This window comes from Sebastes fasciatus, chromosome 2 (genome assembly GCF_043250625.1).
Source record: "Sebastes fasciatus isolate fSebFas1 chromosome 2, fSebFas1.pri, whole genome shotgun sequence".
Lineage (NCBI taxonomy): Eukaryota > Metazoa > Chordata > Actinopteri > Perciformes > Sebastidae > Sebastes > Sebastes fasciatus.
This window is the reverse complement of record NC_133796.1, coordinates 5009888-5033964: the sequence shown is the minus strand read 5'-3', so window position 1 is coordinate 5033964 and position 24077 is coordinate 5009888. Positions and strand designations below refer to the sequence as shown.

General features: G+C 43.1%; 1 protein-coding gene and 1 long non-coding RNA gene across 2 annotated transcripts in view; one reads left to right on the top strand and one right to left on the bottom strand.

Annotated features, from left to right (window-relative positions):
- The window catches only part of LOC141783034 (uncharacterized), a 589922-nt gene that overhangs the window by 220991 nt on the left and 344854 nt on the right, over positions 1-24077 (bottom strand). The window lies entirely within an intron of this gene.
- The window catches only part of LOC141782833 (ADAMTS-like protein 3), a 133983-nt gene that overhangs the window by 930 nt on the left and 108976 nt on the right, over positions 1-24077 (top strand). Inside the window, exons 2-3 of the mRNA XM_074659609.1 lie at positions 2041-2156; positions 20537-20656. Of these exons, the coding sequence (XP_074515710.1) occupies positions 2091-2156; positions 20537-20656 (186 nt within the window). The 5' untranslated portion in view covers positions 2041-2090. The remainder of the gene's footprint in view (positions 1-2040; positions 2157-20536; positions 20657-24077) is intronic.

Here is a 24077-nt window from a genome sequence, read left to right as displayed (position 1 = left end):
ATGTAAATGATTTCCATAATATTTTTATATATATAAATATATATATATATATATATATAAATATATTTATATATATATATATGTATATTATATATATATACATATATATATATAATATAATAATACATAATTTAACTGCATTTATATATATATATGCAGTTAATTTATGTAAATGATTTCCATAATATTTTTATATATATAAATATATATATATATATATATATAGTCTTGTGTTCCAAGGAACTACATAACATGGTGCACCTTGCTGTGATTTTAGCAGGGCTAACGGTTGGCGGAGTGATATGATGATGAGGTGATGGCTTCACGGTTGTTGTCGGTGTTCAGTGGTTCGACTAAAAGTGGACTAATTAAGTTCTCCAGAAGAAGTTGTCCCTGTGCTGTCTGACTAAACCTACGTACCCAAAGTAGTTTTAATTCAGTAACTACAAGTTTATCGTTTGGAGTTTTCCCGGCACTCTGCTACAGGTGGAATAAAATGGGACTCTGTTGGACATTTAATCACCAAGATAACAACAAAGGACAATATATGTGAGTAACAGAGACTGGTAAAGTTGACCTGTAGGAGCCAAAGTGTGTATTTAGCCTGTTGTTTATTATTATTTGTTTATTTGTTTATTTGTTTTTCATCACTTCCGGTAGTTGGGACAGGCGTGTGGTTTCTCCTATGTTTACCTGTTCACTTGAACTGCAGGAGTTAGAGACAAAGATGGTGAAATAGGCCTGGATATTTTCTGTTGACCGTCACTTCACGTTTAGTTATGCAAGTAAGCCTTGTTGTTTGTAATTCCTTTAATTTAATAAACAGTAGTAGTCTCTACAATAGGTCCCTTTAAAGAGTTGTGCCTCTTCCAGTTTCGGTCACTATAATTAACCATGGCTAGTCACAATAACTTAATGAATGAGGTGCCCTTTTCTACTGGCTCTAATTTACCCAGGATTAATAATGTATGTTAATCTATAAAAAATTGAAAATAATGAAAAATGTCCATTACAAATGTTCCAAATGGATGTTTTGAAATAGTCCAAAAACCCAAAGAGATTCAGTTTACAATCATATGCAAAAAAGAGAATATACTGTAAGCTTATTTCACAGATTTTTGTATTTATGAATGACTTAGGCCTATATGATTATTTAAATGTCAACTCTGAACATCAATTAATATTAGGGCTGTCCTGAATACCATTTTATTGGGCTTCGAAGCTTCAGTGAGAAATATTCGAAGCTATTTGAAGCTTTGCGCGTGGTGCAGCAGGCTGATGGTACGTGTCCACAGAGGGTGTTTTTTATCGCGAGCAATCGCCTCGCTTTTGACGCTAGATGGGCTGCCACTAGACTCAAGGCACTCGGCACCTGATTTGATGATCGCTTTCCCTCCGTGGGCTGCTGCTCCCAGCTTTCAAAATCGGAACCAATATGGCGGCTCGTTTGGAAACTTTCTTCTCTTATATCACGAAAATAGTTCACCGAAAAGTGTTTCTGAAAACATTTTGTGGCGAGCGGACCTTAAACATGAGCTCAAGCTGCGCTGTGTCGCGAGCATAGACTGCTCTCTTCTGCCGGGAAACGACAGTTGGTGTAGCTCTATTGTCGTCTGGGTGGAAACAGTAGGGATTATACACACCAGGAGAGGGCGATGAAAAACGTGAGTCTGCCGGGAAAATCGTGAGGGTTGGTTCCTGCCTGTGTCTGTGATCTGCCTGATCGCTGCTTGAGATCCTCTAGCAGGGCCCTACTACCTAACGGTTCCAGAGTCTCGACTTGTCCTCAAGGGTGACCAGGCCTTTGGTGCCCCTCAGCTGTGGAGCTTAAACTCAGTATCCTCTTTTAAATCTCTTCTTAAAACTCACTTTTATCTTTTTCTTAATTGATGGTATTTTGTAGTATTAATACATGCACAATGCACATAGTGAGGCTGGACGTGATGTAATCATTTTGATCGCGTGTGGTGTCACTTTTAATATCACAGTTAACAACTGCAGAAACATTTTAACTTGACGTACGTCACTTCCTGTGCACAGGTTGGGGCTCACCCGGCTGCAGAGAGACCCAGACCTGGGGAAACATCCAGATGAAGATGGAGTCATTTACCTTCTGGAGGGCTGTCCTCATCTTCCTCACGCTTCCCTCTGTCCAGGTACTGAAGATGGATGGATGGATGGATGGATGGATGGATGGATGGATGGATGGATGGATGGATGGATGGATGGAGTATAATTGGATAGATGATTCAGGCATTGGATTCTTGTTTATTTTATTAAGAAGCATGTGCACATAGCAATACAGACTTCTGTGAAGTGGATATCATGCCTCATTTCAGATATTTAACAACAAAAGACAAACAATACCAGGGAATAAAGGCAAAATAAGACAAAAAAGAGACAAGCAAACATACGATAAACTAAATAGAAATAAAAAACTAAGCCCACATACAACGCAGCAACATCAGGTGAGCCTTAAACCACCTTCCTATCCCTGAGCAGCGCCACCTCTCGGGTGATACAGACTACTATGTGTGCATTGCGTCATAACTGTCCGTCCCTTCTGTAGAGGAGATCATCGGTCACATACCTCCAGTCTGTCGTTAAGCATATGTGGGATTCTTTCCAGGTGGAGGGTATCAGTCAGTGTTGTTATCCAGGATTTAAACGTCAGCACCTTTTTTCTTTTTCCAGAACAAGAGACTCAACAGGCGCTGGGTTCTCGATGTAGCCTCACAGTGTAACAGCTCTCTGTGTCTGTCTGCTGATATTTAGCTAACATCAAATCATAAAAGGTTCAATGTTGGATAAATATAAAGTCCTGTTAATATTTATGATAAAAGAAGTTATTGCTTGCTCTGTTCTTGTATTTTGACATATAATATGGTCCAACCACTAATGAATCATATTTATCTCTATAACTCTGTGATTGTATTAACTTGAACCTATAGGTCCTGTGTTGTGTGTTGGGTTGTGTCTTGAATATTGTTGTGTTTCGTTGCTGTCACTTTTGTTTAGGGATGCACCGATACCACTTTTTTTCAGACCGAGTATGAGTACAATTACTTACATTTGGGTACTCGCCGATAGCGAGTACCGATACGAGTACTTCTCTGTGCCAAAAGACTCTCGTTAACAGCCAGCTGGAGGGTTGAGCGACACACGGAAGGCTGGGGAGTCCCGCATACGAGGCGGTGCGGTTCTAGATCAGCTTGGAAAGGCTCGGGGTGAAGGTGGCTCGCGGCCGCAGCTTTACAGCGCTCCCTGCCCGGACCTCGCCGCACTGTAACGGGGCTCCCTGCTCCCGGTGCGACTGTCGACCGGGGTGGACTTTCCTCAATGCGCCTCAACCGTGTCATGCCGCAGCCCACGTAAAAGGCGCCAGGGGTCTGTGGCGCTGTCGGCAACCCACCCGTCCTGTCTTGAAACACAGACCAAGGAGTCTAACACACGCGCGAGTCAGAGGGTGCAAGCAAAACCACGTGGCGCAATAAAAGTGTGGGCCGGCGCGTGCCGGCTGAGGTGGGATCCCGGCCCAGCGGTGTCGGGCACACCACCGGCCCGTCTCAACCGCACCGTCGGGGAGGTGGAGTGTGAGGATCCGAAAGATGGTGACGAGAGGTTAACGTCACGCTGCTGTAAAGTTGTATCGGTGCCGTTGTATCGGAGCGGTTTTGTGAGTACGAGTACATGAGCACAGTATCGGATCCGATACCCGATATCGGTATCGGTGCATCCCTACTTTTGTTGTTTTGGTCATAGTTGGTAAAGATTGTATTGTGATTATGTCCTGAAATGTAGCCTAAGAGTTCACAGTGCTTTGAGTGGACTCCAGGAAGAATAGCGGGGCTAATGGAGATCGGAATAAAACATAAAGATAAACAGAAACTCTGTTATCATTTTGTACATTCAGTGTAGATTTTTGCTTTTACCTCCTGGCTCCCACGGCGGATCATCACATTCATCGTTGAATAACATGAACACGGACCCAATTAGAGAAACCTTGTCAGGGTTCACAAACCGCACGCCCGGCTTCTGACTCCTCGCCGCGGCTGCTGTCAGCTCCGTTGCCTAATTTGATCTGAATCAAATTGTTTGCTTGGGTCAAAAGGCCGCGGGGGCTGCGTGGAGAGCCTGCTGGAGTCTCTGTACATGTGAATGTCACCTCTTTATATGAAGCAATACTGAGCGCAGGATGTTCTCTGGCAAATATAGCAGCTACTTAATCCCTGACAACAGGCTGCTGTGGACCTGGTGTTCTCCACCATCAACTCAGCAAAGGGATCTTTATTTGGACCACGTCTGTTTATAAAGGCGCTGAACCTTTTAGAGAAGCAGGAATATTTCCTCCATCTATTTTTAGGAGGCTGGGACGTCAGGCCGGGCAGTGTTTACTATTGATCTCTTGCTATTGTGCTGAACTGGGAGTTTAAGTTTGGAGGTTTGGACATGGTGTTAACTGCTCAGTTTACACAGCCACATGGACTCTGTGCTTTTTAAACACTCTACCATTAGCAGCAGTTACAATGCAAGAATACAAATATACAAGAGACAGACAGCAGATGATGGAGAGGTGAAAAGTGCACGTATAATTGTATCATAATTAGGGCTGTCAGTCGCTTAAAATATTTAATGAATCATGTGTTTTTATCTGTTCAAAATGTACCTTAAAGGGAGATTTGTCAAGTATTTAATACTCTTATCAACATGGGAGTGGACAAATATGCTGCTTTATGCAAATGTATGTATATATTTATTATTGGAAATCAATTAACAACACAAAACAATGACAGATATTGTCCAGAAACCCTCACAGGTACTGCATTTAGCACAAAACAATATGCTCAAATCATAACATGGCAAACTGCAGCCCAACAGGCAACAACAGCTGTCAGTGTGTCAGTGTGCTGACTTGACTATGACTTGCCCCCAAACTGCATGTGATTATCATAAAGTGGGCATGTCTGTAAAGGGGAGACTTGTGGGTACCAATAGAACCCATTTACATTCACTGATCTGGAGGTCAGAGGTCAAGGGACCCCTTTGAAAATGGCCATGACCGTTTTTTCTCTCCAAAATTTAGCACAAGTTTGGAGTGTTATTTAGCCTCCTTCACGACAAGCTAGTATGACATGGTTGGTACAGATGGATTCCTTAGGTTTTTTAGTTTCATATGATACCAGTATCTTCACTCTAGCTTTAAAACTGAGCCCGCTACAACTAAAAGCTCGATTGCGTTAATGTGTTAAAGAAATTAGTGGCGTTAAAACAAATTTGCGTTTACACGTTATTATCACGTTAACTTTGACAGCCCTACTTTTAACATCACAATTCATAATTAATCTGAAAAGTAAACAACACTTCTTGAGGTACATACAGTATATCGTGTTTTCAACGATTTAAGACATGTACTTTGAATATAAAGATGGTGCCAGAGTGCCTAAAAAAAGCGTCAAAATAGAGCTTGTTTATCTGTCGCTGCTGATAATGGTATATCCTCTGCTCACTTTTGTTCCACTGATGGGCGCCACTTTTCACTAATCACTCCATGTAGGAAGCCGTTACTTGTGTGATGAACGCTATACTCTTGTCTTGTCCTCATGTTCGGTGTTTTAACTTTCATCAGCTTGTTGATTTTCACACCGCGTCCCTGTACATGATCCATGTGTGACCCTTCAGAGGGATGTGAAGGGATAGCAGAATGAGAAGACAGCCGAGTAAAGGAGGATAGACAGGTGTTCCACCTGCCTTCCAATTAGTCTCACACACACACACACACACACACACACACACACACACACACACACGGGCCTCTGACCTCACTCTGCCCTCACTCTCTGCTACCTGCCAAGCCTTATCACACACACCTGTGGATAAGTCCACATCACTGTGTGTGTGTGTGTGTGTGTGGAAGCAGGTGCATTAGCCCATGTCGTCCACATGTGTGTGTGTTAGTGGGATTCTTCCAGTATTAAGCATAGTAAGTAGTGAGGGTGGGAACATTTTTACAATTTTGAAATAGATTTATTAATGCCAGAATGAATTTGCTTCATTTGAGTCTATGTGGAGGTAGAAGGAAGTTACCGCTTTTATTGTTGTAGTCTGAGTAACGTGACGTCATATCCGTTCCAACTCCGTCAACCAAAACAAACCAGCGGGCCGCCGCGAGCTGAAACGAAAAAGTTAAAAAGCGGCGGAGGGTCTGCGTGGATACGACCTGCACCCTCACGTGTTAAATCCAGCGTGGTAAACACTACACATCCAGTAAAGGATGGAAACACTTTGGGTTTCACACATTGACAGGAAAAGCAGAGCTAGACATCACGGCTAAAGCTGCATGCTAACTCTGTCACGGACAGGAAATGTTATCGTATCGCGGTAACGTGGCGGTGGAGCCGGCCGTCACTCTCATCTCCGTGGTCAAATGGGCCGACACTACAACTGTAGAGCACCCATACACTGACATTCATGTTAAATGCATTCAAACGGCCCCGATGGAGCTGACCATGGATGTATAAAGAGAACGGAGCTGACGGGAGAGCTAGAGATGGACTTGGAGAAGTTAGAGGAAGTAGACACATGTGACTACCAAATCTGTATAACACATGGTGTCAACCCAAAGATTACTGCAACAACTTATGAGACATAATAGAGCATGGGAATGACCACTATATACTTGTATCATAATGTTCTAAGGTCTTTTACAATTTATTTTAATTAATGAATTCATGTTTATTTCTGATTTATGACTAGAACAACTTGACACACAGTGCTGAGTTGTGCCTCAAATTAATCTTCAGGTTCCCAGCTTTCAGATGATGAACACCGCTTCTATGTGACATCTACTGTTGACCTGCTATCTCCCCCTAAAGACCACCTGTACCCCCATGAAAAAAGACGAAAACGTGTCTATTGTGGGTCTCAGAGGGTTAATAAGACACTGGAGTCTGTCAGTAGTGTTTGGTTCTGGGCAGGTAGCTGTGGATGTATGATCCATATCGTTCTTCTGTAATACAGTTATATCTACTATATGAATTCATTGAAGGGACTTTGTGCGGTAAATTGAGAAGTGAAGGAATGTTTTGGATCCAGTGGACTAAAGTTGAGTGATTGGGTGTAGATGAGATGGCGGCGGTGGCGGCGGCGGCGGTGGTGGAGGGTTAGGGTGCACGCTTGGATAGCTGCGTGGATTATCACAAGCAGATGTGGGATCAGAATCACGCCTGATTGCCTTTTATTGTCTGGGTGTTTTGCTAGACGTGCTGCAAGATTTAGAGCTTTAGAGCTTAGTTTGCATTGACCTCAGCTGATTTTCTCTTTCTCAAACTTTTTTTTTTTTCCTTTTCCTGCATTTGACCTTGCATACCCCCTCTTTTTGTCACTTTGCTTTGTAACTGATAACACAATGGTTGCGGAAATGCCTCAAAAGAAGACTTGTTTATCGGCATTATTGCACAAAACAGGAGGGGAGCAGAGAAAATGATGGATAGGGTGGAGTGGTAGAGGAGAGAGTAAAGAGTGACCACCTCTGCCTATTTCCTGTTGGCCTGGCCTTCCTGGTGCCGCCAGTCTCTTCCTGTCATCCTTCAGCCTCGCTGCAGGGACAACTGTTCAAACATAACCCATCTACAAGCTCGCACTTTTCCCCGTCTCACCCACCAGCTTCCTCTTCTCCCCCCCCCCACCCGTACTCACAAACAACAACCGACGAAATCACCAAGCTTTTCCTCTCACCCTCCTCTGAAAACAGCATTGTCCGTGATGCCAACGAGCTATGAGGTATGGCTTCGAGGAATGCAGTTTGCTATTGCCATTGTGTGTAGAAATGATGACAGAGGTGGAGGAACTGCAGAGAGCAGCCAGGGACTAGAAGGAAAGGCCAGAGAGAGAGAGAGAAAGGGCATGCCACCAGAGCAAGAAAAGCTATTTTTTAAGATTATATAATATGTTCTTTAAAATTCATTGAAAGACATCTTCCACTACTTTTTAACAGTTACTTGAAAAATGTAAAATAAGCTCATCAGAAGCTCTTCTCAGATGGTCGAATAGCTTTTGAAAACGCCCCTTCCACCCACAAGTTTTCGACGTAACAACTGGGGTTTCAGTAACTTTATGAAACTGACAATCATACCTCACTTTTCATGTGAACAGCCGAGTGCAACAGTCTTGTCTTCCAGGAGAGACTGACTGAGAGAAAGTGTGTGTGCTGTTATCCACATTATATTCAAACGATTATCACGTTGCTCCTCTCTTCATCATGGGCGGCGTTTCACTCTGCTGTTGAGTGTGACTGCATGAAACAGCTATAAACACTTTTTCCTTCCGTAGTGGTCCGTCAATACAACATATGAACTAGTTCTTTACAAGCATAACACGGCCCTTACTCATTATTTATTACTAGGGCTGTCAATCGATGGTTGTTCATACAGTAGTTAATCAGGATTAAAGCTGCTGTAGTCAGTATATTTTTGGCATCATTGGGCAAAAATCCCATAATAACCTTTCAGCATATTGTAATTCAAGTGTTCTGAGAGAAAACTAGACTTCTGCTCCTCCTCATGGCTCTGTTTCAGGGTTTAGAAAATCGATCCCGTGACGGGAGACTTTGACCAATCACAGGTCATTTCATTTAGAGCGTTCCTATTGGCTGTGCTCCGGTGGCGTTCTTTCACCAGATTTCACAATGGTGGCGTCACAGACTTTCTCATTTTACAGCTAAACCGTGCACTACAAGATGATTCTGAAAACATTTGAGGAGAGAAATAGGCATTAAAGTAACATAATATTGATTCATATTTGATCAGCGCTGACCAGTTTGACCGTTTGGTCGGAGTTCGCGAGTGATTGACAGCCGGCTCTCGTAGACGGCAGACCTCAGATCAGCTCTTACTGCTTGTTTTCATCCGGTCTGAGATTTCCAGAATAAAGTCATAATTTTACGAGAAAAAAGTTGTAATATTATGAGACTAAAGTCATATCTTTATGAGAAAAAAGTCATAATAAAAATGACTTTATTCTCATAATATTACAACTTTTTTTCTCATGAACTTTTGACTTCTTTCTCGTTATATTATGACTTTATTCTCGAAATCTCAGATTTATTTTTTTTCCTCAATGTGGCCCTAATACTCCGTCGTACCATAAACCTACAACAATGATAAATAAAAATGAAAATGTAAACAAAAAACATTCATTTCCATTTTTAAAAATCCACAGGGAGCCACTGGAGAGAGGCTAAAGGGCCGCATGTGGCTCCGGAGCCGCAGGTTGCAGACCCCTGGTTTAACCAAATAAAGTTGGAGTTAGAGTACACCCGTGTTACGTTAAGAAAATCCCCCCATATCTGCTGGTGTGCCAGGAATCCCAAGTTAGCGAAGGCTAATGAGAACAAAACTGTCTGTGATCCCCGGCTGTTGAGAGACTCTTATCATGGGTGTACATCAGGGACGGGGTCACGGCGCTGCATGAGCGCGGGGCCCCTTGGACAACTCTGAGCGAGGGAGCGTGAGCCCAGAATGTCGTTTTTTTATATCGTTGTCGGAGATCTTTCATTCCTCTCTGGTGTGAATATAAAGAAGCGTCAAACGCTAGGGCCCGTGCTTTTGTTGATTTTTCAGTGAACTTTGACAAATTGAGTTCATTAGATCCTCACCGGCAGATAGCACCAACGCCAGGAACAGGCTTTCAGTGTCAATCATCCCCCCCCGACCCTCCACACTTTCAGAGGCAGCTCTGTTCAAAGGAAACCCAGACGAGGAACGATTAAGATATCCATCTGGAATAATATAATTTTGACCATGTGGCCTGCTGAGTAGGCCCAAGCTGCCGCCGTTATCAGCATTGTCATTATTTATTCACAGCTTGGTTCATGTTTATTATTCAGTTGTGGATTCATTATGGCTGGAATGTGCTTATCTTTTCACGTCTTTCTAGCGGAGTTGGAGTTGTGGAGTTTATTATTATTATTGGAGCCCTGCTCATCACCTCCTTCCCTCCCCCCTGTTCTCTCCTTCCTTCCTTCCTGGCCGGTTCATGTGTGGCTTTATTAAGTTTTCATCTTGGTCTTTGCCACCTTTGCCATTAACTTGTTAACCTGTAATGTCTCCTGACTGCTCTCTGCTCTGCTAACTCTGATTTATACCTCCTGAAGGAGCGACTGGTAAGCAGCTGCTTGTAATTGCAGTGTTATAGATGAAGGTTTAAGTCAGTGGGACGCATAAATGTGTTCAAGTAAGAGTGGGAGGCTCTGGAGAGCAGCAAAAATAAAGTTTAATGAAATACATGTGGAAGAGGGAGAGCTTGGCAAGAGGTGAGGTTTCTTTCTTTCTTTCTTTCTTTCTTTCTTTCTTTCTTTCTTTCTTTCTTTCTTTCCCTGTACAGTAGCAGGAGAGTCGCAGCACGAGAGACAGGATAGTTGACCGACATGACGATGGTGGAGGATTTTGGTGTCAAAGCAAAAGAGCAAAAGAGCCTTTCCTCATATTGCAGGCCAGCTTTTTACACATTAAAAATATTTAAATGTATCTTAGCTGCATTGTTAATATCAAAATCAAAACAAACACGCAAATAACAAATAAAAAATAACAAGAAAATTACTTTTTAAAATAAAAAAAAAGTTTGGGATAAATTTATGAATATAAATAAACCACTTTATCTTCAGTTAATCATTCAAAGTGACCTTTAACATAATGTAGAAAAACAAAGATTTTTAATTCGGGATAGTCCACATTCAATTCGGGACGGCTTAATAGGGGTGTAACGCTCCGTTTTTACAACGATACGATACGTATCATTTTCCATGGTTCCAATACGACTCAAGGACGATATTTGGCTCATCGAGACCGATATGATACGATACGATACGATTCAGTGACTTGAAATCAATACAGTAACTTTTTTTTTGCCAAAAATTCAATCAGTGTGACTGTGAAATGAATAACTGATACTGGACAGAGCAGGTCAGGGTTCCTCAATGTTTTTCTTGGAAGGGAATCAGGGATAAATGAATTATGGATATAAACATTGGGACAGAATCATTCCTATACAAACGCTGTTTAAATAACTCACTTATAGTCGATCAAGTAGTCCGCTTACAGTGTTCATATGGGTTCTTTTAATACATGAAAACATACGGAAAAACATTTTAAAACTACGTTAGACTAACGTTAGTTGAATTTCTGTTTAGTTTTTTTACTTTACTCCCGTGATCATTTCTACTTACCGGCTGGATAAATGAGGCTGATGCTGCGTGCACATTGATATCATGATGGGAAAAGGTCATTTAAAAAAACTAATGCGCACGGCGAAAGCACCTGTGGGTGAAGCCGCCGTCGTCAAGTGGATTGATAACACATCGTCACGTAATGCCTCTAAAGTGAAACTCTGCTGACACCGCAGCGTCGGCAGCTCATGCAGACCGGTGCCAGTCTCCCTCAACGCCGCCACCGGGTGAGAGAGCGAGGAATCACGGCAAAAGCATTGTTCTGCATGCACGCATGTCAGTGACGTTATTCACAGGGAGAGTGAACCGGAGTAACATTTCTTTATTAATAAAAGTGCTAAAAAACACATCCTTATAACGTTTCTCGTGCCTAAATATAAGGTGCAAATTCTTTATAGCCATTCTTTAGATGGCTGTACGTCCCCTGTGAAGGACAACTTGCCCGAGTACCTATCGATGTAGTAGATGAATCGTTACAGCCCTACGGCTTAGGTTGTATTTCGGGACAGTTCCTCCAGGAGGATGGTGATAAAAGTTAGTTGAGAGCCCTGACTGCTACACTTTCTGGTTATTTATTGATACGTGCTGCTCAAATTCCCACACATTTTTCAGGCTTTCCATTTTCTTTAGGAGAGAAGTCTGCTCTCTCAGAGTGACCTGTTCATCTCTTGCTCTCACACACACGCACACACACACACACACACACACACACACACACACACACACACACGCTCAGGTTCAATGTCGGCGCTGGTATTTCAGCTAAAGGTGAGGAGTGAAAAGATCACTGTAGGTCTCCACACAAACCGCAGCGAGCCAGGCCGTCACCAGTCACCTCTTCACCCCTTCACAGTTACTGCATACATGCTTCATGTGTGTGTGTGTATGTGCAAGTGCAGATAGTTGAAAAGCTCATTCATACACACAGACAGTGTGGCCATTCACTCCCAAGCCGTCAGCTCTGTTTCTCCTCTTTGCTCTGGGGCTCTGCCAATCAGCTGGCTTCAATCGCTCCTCTTCCTCATCCTCTCATTTTCTCTATTTATTCCTCAACTTCATTCTCCCCTCTGCTGCAGCTGATCTCTATTTACCCTGAGCTGTGTTTGTTGTCTGTGAGGAGGCCCTTGGTTTAACATTAAGTCACTGCATCTCCCGACAGAACACCACGGTTTAATTTCAGCCCACATGCACGTTTTTATCAGCTCAACATTGTTGAATCAGAGCAGCTGATGTTGAGAGCAACAAGCTAGCGGGCTGCTGAGTGCCGTCTCTCAGCGCACAGACGTCCAGAGAAACGAGCGACAGTGACAGTAAACGGCAACAAAACTGTATTTTTGTAGATTACAGCACACTTGTAACGCTGCAGAAGGAGTTCTGTTTTGTTTTTGTAATTATTATGTACTGAGGTGGGTCACAACTTTTTATATTGTTATTGACTGTTGTAGTCGGATTTTTGAAACACTTTCTAAATAAAAAGGGAGTTCAGTTCTCTTTTTAAAGAAGACATGTAAATGGCATTAAGGTGTCATAAAACCAATGATCTGTTGATCTTTACGAATCAAAGACTCGATCGAAAATCAAATCAAATAGTGACCTTAAAGTCCCCCCTTCCAGACAGTTTTACTTCCTGTTTTTTGGTTAATGTTCTTTCTCAAACAGAGAATGGGGGTGTGGTTAATAGTCAGACGTAGTTCATTACCATGGCAACCAGATTACATCGTTTTTCAACCCGGTTTAGATGAATTTATTGTTTATCAGCCCGCAAATGAGACAAGAGTTGGCGCAACACACCGACTCTCTCTCTCACAGGATGATGAATCAGCACGTTACGCACCGCCGCCGCCTCTCCGGCAGCGCCCAACTGCAAGCCTGTATGCAGTCAGATGGAGTTGTTAAAGGTCCCATATCGTAAAAAGTAAGATTTTCATATCTTTTATATTATAAAGCAGGTTTAAGTGCTTTATAAATACTGTTAAAGTATCGAAGCCCTCAATATACAGAGAAATACACACAGCCCGTATTCAGAAATTGTGCGTTTGAAACAAGCCGTTTGGATTTCTGTCCATTTGTGATGTCACAAATATACAATATTTACACGGTTAAACATTAAACATTCTAAATGTGTCCCAGTTTATTTCCTGGTTGCAGTGTATGTTAATGACATCAGCTGACAGGAAGTAAACATGGACCCAAGCTGTTGCCTAGCAACACAATTCCATTGAAATGCACTAAAACGGAGCGTTTCAGACAGAGGGTGAATACAGGTATATTCAGGCAGACAGGATGAGGAAAATAAAGTTTTTTTTGAACATTACAGCATGTAAACATGTTCTAGTAGAAACACAAAATACAAGTATGAACCTGAACATGGGACAATATGGGACCTTTAATGGGACAGAGGATTGGGAAACGGCGGAGGAAGAGGGTCCACCGGCTAAGCACCACATACACCTGCTCGCGGACTTTCACTTCGCAGACGAGCAGATCCGTTTCCTCAGCAGAAATCCGCTCGCTTATCGCTTAAATTGCCAAATTCACTTTTAAATAGCACACCTGACTTTTAAAGGGAACGGGAGATGACACTCTGATTGGTTTGATTCCTGTTACGTCCAAAACACACCTATGATTAATTAAGAGAGTAAATACAACCCCTTTGCCCCTTGCGCCTTACTTTACACCCAGATTATGCGCCGCTTAACTAGCAAAAGTGGAGTTGGACACGCCCTAAATGCACTTTAGACCATGCACTATACAGTATATCGTTTAAATAGGGCCGTTGGTCTTACTGGAGCGTGGAGCTGCACTAAACTGCTCTGTATTCAGTTAAAGCGCTCAGCATTCTTGTGACCTGCAGTGTCAGTCTGATAAGATGTTCTGTAAAGTTTGGTTATAGCTTTAAGTGGATCCCAATGAGGAAGCGAGGGCCATCTTTGGCCTCCATTAATCCTACATTTCTTGTGCGCCCGCTCTCTCCTTTGAATTCTATTTATGGTGCTCTCTAGGGTTTCTCTGATCTTCAAGTATCTCTTAATTATCTGAAGAGGCAAGCTGTGTTATGTTACATTTAAAGTGCTGGTGTAGAGACAGTGGAACACGGAAACAAAACCACACGCATACATCTTAAGAAGATGGACTGCCTTTCAAACATGCTCACAAATATGTTAGACCCATATATGAATGAAAATGGGTTCTATGGTTACCCACGAGTCTCCCCTTTACAGACATGCCCAATTTATGATAATCACATGCAGCTTTTTGAATGCAGGATAAATGTGTTATTTCCGTCTATTCTAAAATGATGTGTTTGAATATTTCTGCATACTGGGGTCTCTAAACAGTTTTGAATTACATACATTGGGTATCATAGTAAAGCTGAGACTCTTGTGGATCCAATGAGCCCAACTGTATTCATGTGTAATGATGTTAGTCCCCATAGGAGACATTTCATTGTAGTGAGACCATTTTTTTAAAACTTGACCTCACTGTATAAAATGACCTGTGGTGACCTCTAGGATAATCACAGCCTCATGAAACTATACAGACACAAACTAGAGACCTAGAGCATTCAGAGGATGGATGGCTTTCCTAGCTAGATTTCCCATTCATGGCTGTATCACTCCAGAGTTTGGGTTACACACCCAGATCATCAGCCGTTAACAAAAGCCCATTCATGGATATAAACAGCCCTCATTAACAATGACTTTCTCACACTTCACTTGCTCAACACACACAGACAGAAAACCGATGGCAGATACAGACACAGACTAGTCTGAAGCAGTAGGCCCGAACATTGAGAGGACTACTTACTGTTCTACTCCGTACGTACTGTATATCAAGTCACACATTGATTGTAGTATTAAAACTTATTAAATATCCCTCTTGGCATGTTTTTTTACTCGTAGGAAGAGGTGGTGGAAGATATTATCCCACTGCAACTTCCATCTCTTTCTGTAAGTAGAAAACATAAAATAAGCCTATTAAAATATGATAGGAAAGACTGTATAGACATCCTGTAAACTCCAGTGGTGAACTGTACGGGGTCAAAATAGATCCTGTATATTTAGACATGATGAGATGAAAGCCTTTCATCCCATTCTTTCAGCCTCTATAATAAGAAAAGATTATCTTACAGTAGGCGGCCTTGTACGCTGAATTAGATATAAAGGACAAAATAATCTGTGTGACTGTTTTATGTGTTGGTGGAAAGAAGAGAAGGTGCGTATCGTATACGTGATGCATTTTAAGGGGTTTTGCACTTTCATAAAGTTAGGAGTCTCACATAGGACACATTAAAAAGCAGAGGCAGGCTCCATAACCACTGGATCTTGCATTTCTCATAATGCAACAGAGAGGGATGCTAATTTAGATTATTTTTTTTAAACTGATAACCGACCCTCGTTAACCGATTATTAACCATTAACCGACAAGATTAGTGCGTTGCATGCAGCGGTGCGCCAGCTGCAGTGTATGAGCAAAACAGACAACTGAGTCCCCAGTTCATTTAGTTTAGCTGCAAGTTTGTCAGCTGTGTGTCTGCCCGGCGTAACGTTAGCGGGTGTCCGCCAGACCGTGTCTGTTCGGTTTAGGCTACGTTCGGAGCTGTAGCGCTGCTGGTGGCTTTGTGTCGCCGTTGTCACACACACATATGGTCTGTTAGCGCGGCGTAATGTTAGCGAATGTCTGACAGACCGTGTTCGTGTGGCGGTGGTGAGTGTGGGGTTGTTGGTGGTGTTATAGCTGTGAACGTAGCTGTAGCAGTGTGTGTGCACTTTATTTGTCGGTGAATAAATGCTACAACTCCTCAGGTCAAGACCCCAAGCCCCCAGGAAGAGCGCTGGTTGTTGATACCAATTTTCGTAGTGGCCAAACGGCGGTACTACAACTTCCGTGTCCGTCACCTGATGCCATTGGGCCCAAAAAGACATTTTCCCATAGACTTACATTGGGAAAGAGACGTCTGTAACTCAGCGGACAATTTGTTTTGAAGTGAATCAACTTCCCAGTACGATAGCCTAGTCCTAAAAGTTGTCAAATGCACTAATAGCCGAATCCAGAGTTATTTCCATTCCCCTGTTCATGTGAATGAGACCCAGACCGGGGCTTGAGCGAGGGCTGGGAGGCGGAGTTAGCGAGCCGTGACGACAGCGTGACGGCTGTGACCTCGTGACCGAGCAGACTGCTCCATGGGCCCAAAGGATGCGGAAGACCGGCGAAAGATCCGGGTACTTTTCCACTCGGAAGTCAAGCCATTTTGGCTTCATGCGCCACTGAGCAACTTTCATAGGAATAAACGGGGCCCCGCCTCCAACGCTGTATCCAGTTCTCTTAATACATCCATGCAAGATTCCTTCCTGTATCTTGCAACACCGGCTCAGACTCTCTTAAGGTGGGCTTTTAAGGTGGACCAACTTTTCCCATAAAGTGACGAGCTGCTCCTCTGAGTTTTGCTCAGCTTCTTAATTAATTTTTGATATTTCTTTTAACCGTTTAACCGATAGCTATTAATCGCTTATTAACATCCCTAGCAACAGGGCATCTTTCTGTCAGAGCCTACCTGCCCATGTCTTTCAAACTCCATACCTTCAGCCAACATGACCACAGGCTGACTGAGGTGAACATAAATGGTAGTTTAGTCTGATTATCAGGGCAGGATAGCAGTTGAAAGCGTCGTTACACAATATTCAAACAGCACAGAATGAGGAAGGGGAAGTGAGCTGTGTTAAGGCTCCTTAAAGAAACCTGACTTAAAATCAATCATTCTCCAATCAGCTACTGAACTTCCCTGTGTGTCTTGCACAAGGCTACATTTTGATATGATCAACGACGAAGGTAAAGAAGAAGCAAATACGTGAGGGGGTTTCCAGCGAGGATGGACTGAATCATCACCCTCATATCATATATATTGGACTTGACCTCGAACATGTTGCAGAACCCCTGCTTATTGTGGTCAGCCGCTGGAGCAGAACAAGTCTTCCATCCTTCTCGATGTGAACAAACTCGAGCTTTGATTTCTGACCTGCCGCACAGGAGTTTCACTCCTGGCTTTAACGAGTAATCCCTCCCTCACCATGTAGCAGCTGCCTCCTCCGGTACAGTATGGCGTCCCGCGGGATGGGGGTTGCCCTCCTTGTATTATTATCCCGGTATTGGCTCCCCTGAAGTAAGCCAGTGATCCAGTGTGAACCAGCCACTGCAGGGTGCTAGCAGGGTGACAGCTGTCCTGACACTGTCCTTCCACTGGTGTGTAAACTCAATTAGGGGAACTGCTCCACGCCGCGCTGCACGGCCACGACTCAGTAACTTCACAGCAAGACGACCTGACTTTCTGTCACTGTGTGTGTGTGTGTGTGTGTGTGTGGCCTTGTAGGGACATATCCTCTATTGAAATGACAAATCACGCCCCTCTCAGACGTGACTTTGTATTTTCAGTGCCAACCCACTCGTACTGACCTTGATTAGAGCTGCGTAGCAGAACAAACAGCTGTCAGAGTAAAAGCACAAGTTCTCCCACACAAAGGGCAAGTCACCAGCTATTGAAATCATTTGTAGGTAGTCAGAGATATGTACCGTTACCGTACTGTTCTCTGTCTACTAGGGCTGGGACGATTCACCTATCTCCCAATTCGATACTATCAAGATACTTGGGTGCTGTTTCGATATGTATTGCGATTTTTAAGTATTGCAATTCTACAGGTATTGCGATTCGATATTGGGATTTATTGGGATTTTTGTTAACTTTTTAACACTACACCATGGGAAAAAGTTGCCTCATACACTTCTAGGGACTTTTAATCTGGAAAATATCTAAATTAATACGGTAAGAATGTTTGATTTTCAGCAACGGACATGTAATGTTTTATACTTCTGGTGAATATAATCCAATCAATCTTATTTCTATATATGTATTTTTTATATACAGTTCCCTTTGTTAACACCTTATTTTGAAAATTGGACGTAGTCATACGTGTATACTTCCTCCAAGTCCGTTGAAAGGGGGAATCGATTCACTTTTGTATCGTGAATTTCTTTTTGTACGAATTTTAAATTACTTTTTTAATGCCAGAATTGACATTTCTGTCTCATTTGAGTCCATGGGAAGTTAAAACGAAATCCATCCATCCATCAGTATCAGGGGATAAGTGCTGACCGATAAATCAAATTTTCATCGTCATCGCGATATGAACATGCGTGATAAACACTAGGGCTGGGACGATACACCTATCTCCCGATTCGATACTATCACGATACTTGGGTGAGGATTCGATATGTATTGCGATTTTTAAGTATTGCGATTCGATATTGTGATTTTTGTTAACTTTTTTAACACTAGACCATGGGGAGTCGTACACTTCTAGGGACTTTTACTTTGGAAAATATATAAATTAATACAGTAAAAATGTTACATTTTCAGCATGTATGTAGACAGATATGTCCTGAAGTCAAATATATCAGTCACTGTCAGGAATTATTTATTAAATTTTTCCGGCAACGACATTTCCCTCACTAATTAGTGGTATTTTCTTTTTAATATATAAGGGACATGTAATGTTTTATACTTCTGGTGAATATAATCCAATCAATCTTATTTCCATATATGTATTTTGCACATACAGTTCCCTTTGTTAACACCTTATTTTGAAAACCGGACGTAGTCACACGTGTATACTTCTGCTAAAAATCTGTCGCTACTTCTCATGGATGGATAAAGAGAACGTTAGCTCCGTTCTCTTTATACATCCATGGTCAGCTCCATCGGGGTCGTTTGAATGCATTTAACATAAATGTCAGTATATGGGCGCTTTAAAGTCGTAGCGTCGGCCCATTTGAACACGGAGACGAGAGTGACGCCTGGCACTTTGGATTAAAAATGTGAGGGTGCAGGTCGCTGTTTTGTACTTCCTTGTTGCGTCCGCCTGTGGTTCGTTTTGCTTTTTACATATACGGAATGGATATGACGTCACGTTACTCAGATTACAACAATAAAAATGGTAACTTCCTTCTACCTGCGTATAGACTTAAATGAAGCAAATATATCGATTTAGTCATTCAAAAATCTATTTAGAAAGAGAGAGAGACGGAGAGGTTAGTAAGTGATGGAAGTGAGCCAGCCTCAGACACTCCTCAGGGAAACACATACCAGTGGCACTTCTTCTGTGTCTGTCTCTAAGTGGCTCTAAAAGCCTGCAGGAGACCACTCCTGCTAATCTTAATGGTAGATCATCTACACTCGCACACAATACAAGTCGCTCACATACACACTCACACAGTCTCTCTCTCTCTCTCTCGGGGGAGCCCTCTAAATGCCAGATGCCAGTTATTCGTATCCAGCCTCAGTATGCAGCACAGTCTCAGGCCCTGTTAGCCTGATAATCACTCTTCTCCTCTCTGCCTTTGGATTATGCTGATCATCCAAAAATCCCAGCGCGAGACGTCCACGCTTCCCGACTGTTGTGTATAAATCACAGTGAAATTAATAGAAGATATTCCAAGTGGAGCAGAATTTATGAAGACTCAGCAGACGGTTTGGAGGTATCGGAGCTCAGCTTTTGTCTCCTGTGAGTTGAGGAGGAGGGATGGCTGGAGAGCTGGAGGGAAGGGGATCTTGACCTGTGTGGGGAGATGATTTCACAGCTTCTGTTTAGAAAAACACCAGTCAGGTCCAGATTTTAGCTCACTAAATTATAGGGGTGGGAGAAAAAGCGATTCACCTATGTGTCACCTATCGCAAGTTTTTTTAATGCCAGAATCGATATATTTGCTTCATTTGAGTCTATGGGGAGGTAGAAGGAAGTTACCGCTTTTATTGTTGTAGTCTGAGTAATGTGACGTCATATCCCTTTCGTATCCGTCAACCAAAACAAACCACAACGAGCCGAAATGAAAAAGTAGAAAACGGCGGAGGGTCTGCGTAGATACGACCTGCACCCTCACGTTTTAAATCCAGTGTGGTGAACACTACACATCCAGTAAAGTATGGCAACACTTTGGGTTTCACACATTGCAGGAAAAGCAGAGCTAGACATCACGACTAAAGCTGCATGCTAACTCTGTCACGGAGAGGAAACGTTATCGTATCGCGGTAACGTGCGGTCGAGCCGACCCATCATACTGCACCAAAGTGTCCAATTGTCCAACTTTCTTGTGTATTGTATATGTGTGTGTGTTGAATTCTTACAGATTTGGTGCATGATCATGATCTGTGATATTATTCCCATGCCCTTCACCTGGATACCGATTCCCTGAAACGGTGTGTGTGTGTGTGTGTGTGTGTGTGTGTGTGTGTGTGTGTGTGTGTGTGTGTGTGTGTGTTGTCAGTGTGCAGAGGGCCAGCCCCAGACTGCAGTGTTCCTACCAGAGTTCGCCCTCTCACCTCAGGGCAGCTTCATGGAGGATGCTACAGAGGATCAGTTTCTAACCTACAGATACGACGACCAGGTCAGTCCCACTCTCTCTTCTCTGCTGCTGATGGACCAGTGTGGGTTTGCAAAAGCTGATGCGAATGTTTTGAACTGAAATGTCATCAAGTAAGGGATAATGTACAGCGAGCCGGTTATTGTGGATGGGGCAACAAGGGATGAACTATGATCTCGTCTGTGGAAAACAGTGCATTTCTCCACCTGTATCTGATGCACTTTGGTTAGAACAGCAGCAAACCTATAAATCTGTTTATCTGTCTGTCAGTTTGTCTTTCTAGTTAGTTAGTTAGTTAGGTGTAGTTAGTTAGTTAGGTGTAGTTAGTTAGTTGGGTGTAGTTAGCTAGCCCAACTTGTTGCATTAGCTAACTGAGGGTTTTCATTTTATTTTTTAGTTTCCTCCACCTTACTTTAATGTGTTTATTTTTACAAAGGCATTTGTGTTTGCGGTGAACGGGTGCAGTCAACGCAGTGAATTACACAACATTTACTATCTCCTGCTGGAGATAAATTAACGGAAAGCAGCCGATACCGGAGGTCTGAATGACGGTGAACGCACAACTTTCATCCCAAAAGAAAACCAGAGAAAAGTCCAGTTAAAGCAATAGATGAATCACAGTGCAGCCCGATGTGGTATCGGTGCTGGGAGCTAAGGAAAGAGCGGTCGGTGCTGGTAGACGGTGCACCTCCAGAAAAGTCCTGAAACTACATTTCAAACGGTGGATCTCGGCAACATGTCTATCCGTCCTCCGGTGCGCTGTGGCCGGCGTGCGGCGGTGCGTCTCCTCGGTGCAGCAGCAGCCAGCAGACGGCCGCCTCGCCAGGAGGACACGGTGAAAAAGAGAGCGTGAGAGAGAGTCGGTGTGTTGAGATAATTCTTGTCTCATTTGTGGTCTGATAAACAGTAAATCCATCTAAAATGGGTTGAAAAACGATGCAATCTGGTTTCCGTGGTAAAGAATGACGTCTGACTATTAACCACACCCCCATTCTCTGTTTGAGAAACTGTTTGGAGGAGGCCTTTAAGGTTTTAAAGAAGATTATGTCATGTCAGAGATAGTTAATGTATTTAAAACCAAATTGGCCCAGTGTGTATGCAAACACATAGAAATACAGCCCACACACACAGACATGCTTAAGGCCCCATGTAGGTGTTTAGTGTTGCTGTGAGCAGCAGATGGTGTCGCTTCAGTGCAGCAGAGTGGATTAGAAGCTACAGGTTGGTGTTTGAGTAACAGGTGGAGGACTGCTGGCTCTCTGATCTACATCTTCAGGCTGTACGAGCTGGATGCGCTAACCGATGCACGCTCCGGTTGTTACTCCTCGGCGGTGCGCTGCAGGTAGCAGATCTGACGTGTCAGCAGCAGCAGTGCTGCTTCCTGGGTTTTTTCCCACCAGGATGGCTAATAATGCCCTCGCATTTTCTAGTTCACCGTCTGTCCTACATTCTGCTTCATGCACACGTAGAACAGCAGCGAGCAGATCAACTAGACAGGTGGTGCTCCTAGCGAGGTCCCGGGGGGGGGGGGGCTTCCAGGCGTCCACAGCAAAAAAAAGAAAAGAGGAATACAGTTCATTCTCCGTTCATCACAATCCAGAGAGGATCTGAGGTGATTCATTATTTAAGTTAACATTGGGGATGTTAATTATTAACCGTTTAACCGTTAACTGACATTAAGAATTTTAACCAATTAATGCTATCGGTTGAACGGTTAAAAGAAATATTAAAACATAGCTAAAAATCTGAGCAGAACTCAGAGGAGTGTCTTGTCAGTTGAAGGAGAATAACTAGTCCATCTTAAGAGAGTCTGGGCCGGTGTTGCAAGATAGAGGAAGTTGGCTCAGGTCTTGACCTGAGGAGTTGTAGCATTTATTCACCGACAAATAAACTGTACACGCCGCTATACAGCTACAGAAAAAATCTCCAGTATGCATCTGACCAACCCATCTCGTCTACTGTATCCCACAATGCAAAGCGCTGGATTGGTAGAGAACAACAGCTGCCAAAAACGGCTTGTTTTTTACATCATTAAATTAATTAAATTCACTTGAAGCGAGAAATCAACTGTGTAGATTTTGAATGTTTACAGTTTAACAATATTAGATGGCGAATCAAACATTTGCTCCAACGTTTTCGGAGTTTAGAAGCTCCACAAACTGCCGTGACAGCTAGCTAGTGCCAGCCGGGGTCGCTACCTCGCCAGCCGGGCGGTCACGCTCACAGACCGCTACGAGCTGACTGGAGCTCTCTAGAGACCGGTCTGTAGACGAGAGGCTTTTATTTCCTTGTTGACGGATAGTTTGTCTAAATATCACAACAGGAATCTGTGTTTATCTGCCATTTTAGAGTTGAAAAGTTGACAATCGCCCGCGGGTGTAGCTCGCTCGCTAGCCGTCCAGTGATGCTCACAGACCGGCTACAGAGCAGCAGAGTGGCGAGGGAAGAGACGAGGGAAAGTAACTGTTGCTGTAACTGAAAAAGCAGTTTGAGTAAATGTTGTGGATCAATGTTGTATATTTCCCGTCTCCCCTCGTTGATGATCCTGTTTGTCTGACTTCACTATGAGCTGTTAGAATAAATAGTTTAAACCTGCAGGATCTTATAAAGTCAACAAACATAACAAACAACAAAAGCTGGTCTAAAGGCTAAATCCTGGTCTAGCATACTGCAAAATACATCTCTTTAACTGTTGCATACTGCATACTTCCGAGGAACGCAGTATGTACTGTATACTGTTTACTGCATACTGCGTTCCTCAGTAGTATGCAGTAGGCGGTTTCGATACAGCCACAGTTTAAAGACTTTCATACCCGTTGGCTCCGCTTGGTGGGGAAACTGAGTTTAAGGCTTGTATTTGAATAGTACTGTAAGTAGGTGTTGGCACTATAAGTAGTGTTGGTCTCATATTGCATTCCTGTAGAGTTTCTGTGTGCTTTGATGGTCTAGAGCGAGGTCATTTTCTACTCTCCGCTGTTTGGGAAAAAACACTGCTTCAAAACATAGAAATTGCTCTGAGAGCATTTTCTCTGCTTTCTATGCAACACTCAATGCACCCATTCCTTCCTTCTGATTGAATAAAGCAGAGCAGAGCGGTAAAGTGATCCATCTGGCATTGGAGTGCGGTTAATAAGGACACACATCCACATAAATCAGGTTAAGAACTTGAGAGAACATTGTATTTTTGAAAGCCTCGCCGCTGACAAACATCATCCAAATGATCCCTAACGAAACACACACGCCTCGTTTGGAGCCTGGAGTCCTCTGGCCGTATGCAGTGGTCACGGTTGTTGTTGTTGTTGTTGTACTGCTGTCTGCCAGAGCCTTCACTGCACAAAGGTTGAGGATGACATATTGTGTCTGTGAGGAAATGTCTCAACAGAGCTTTTCTATAGGGCTTTTACTCTCAGAGAGGAATGAACTCTGTACTGTAAATGACTGCTTT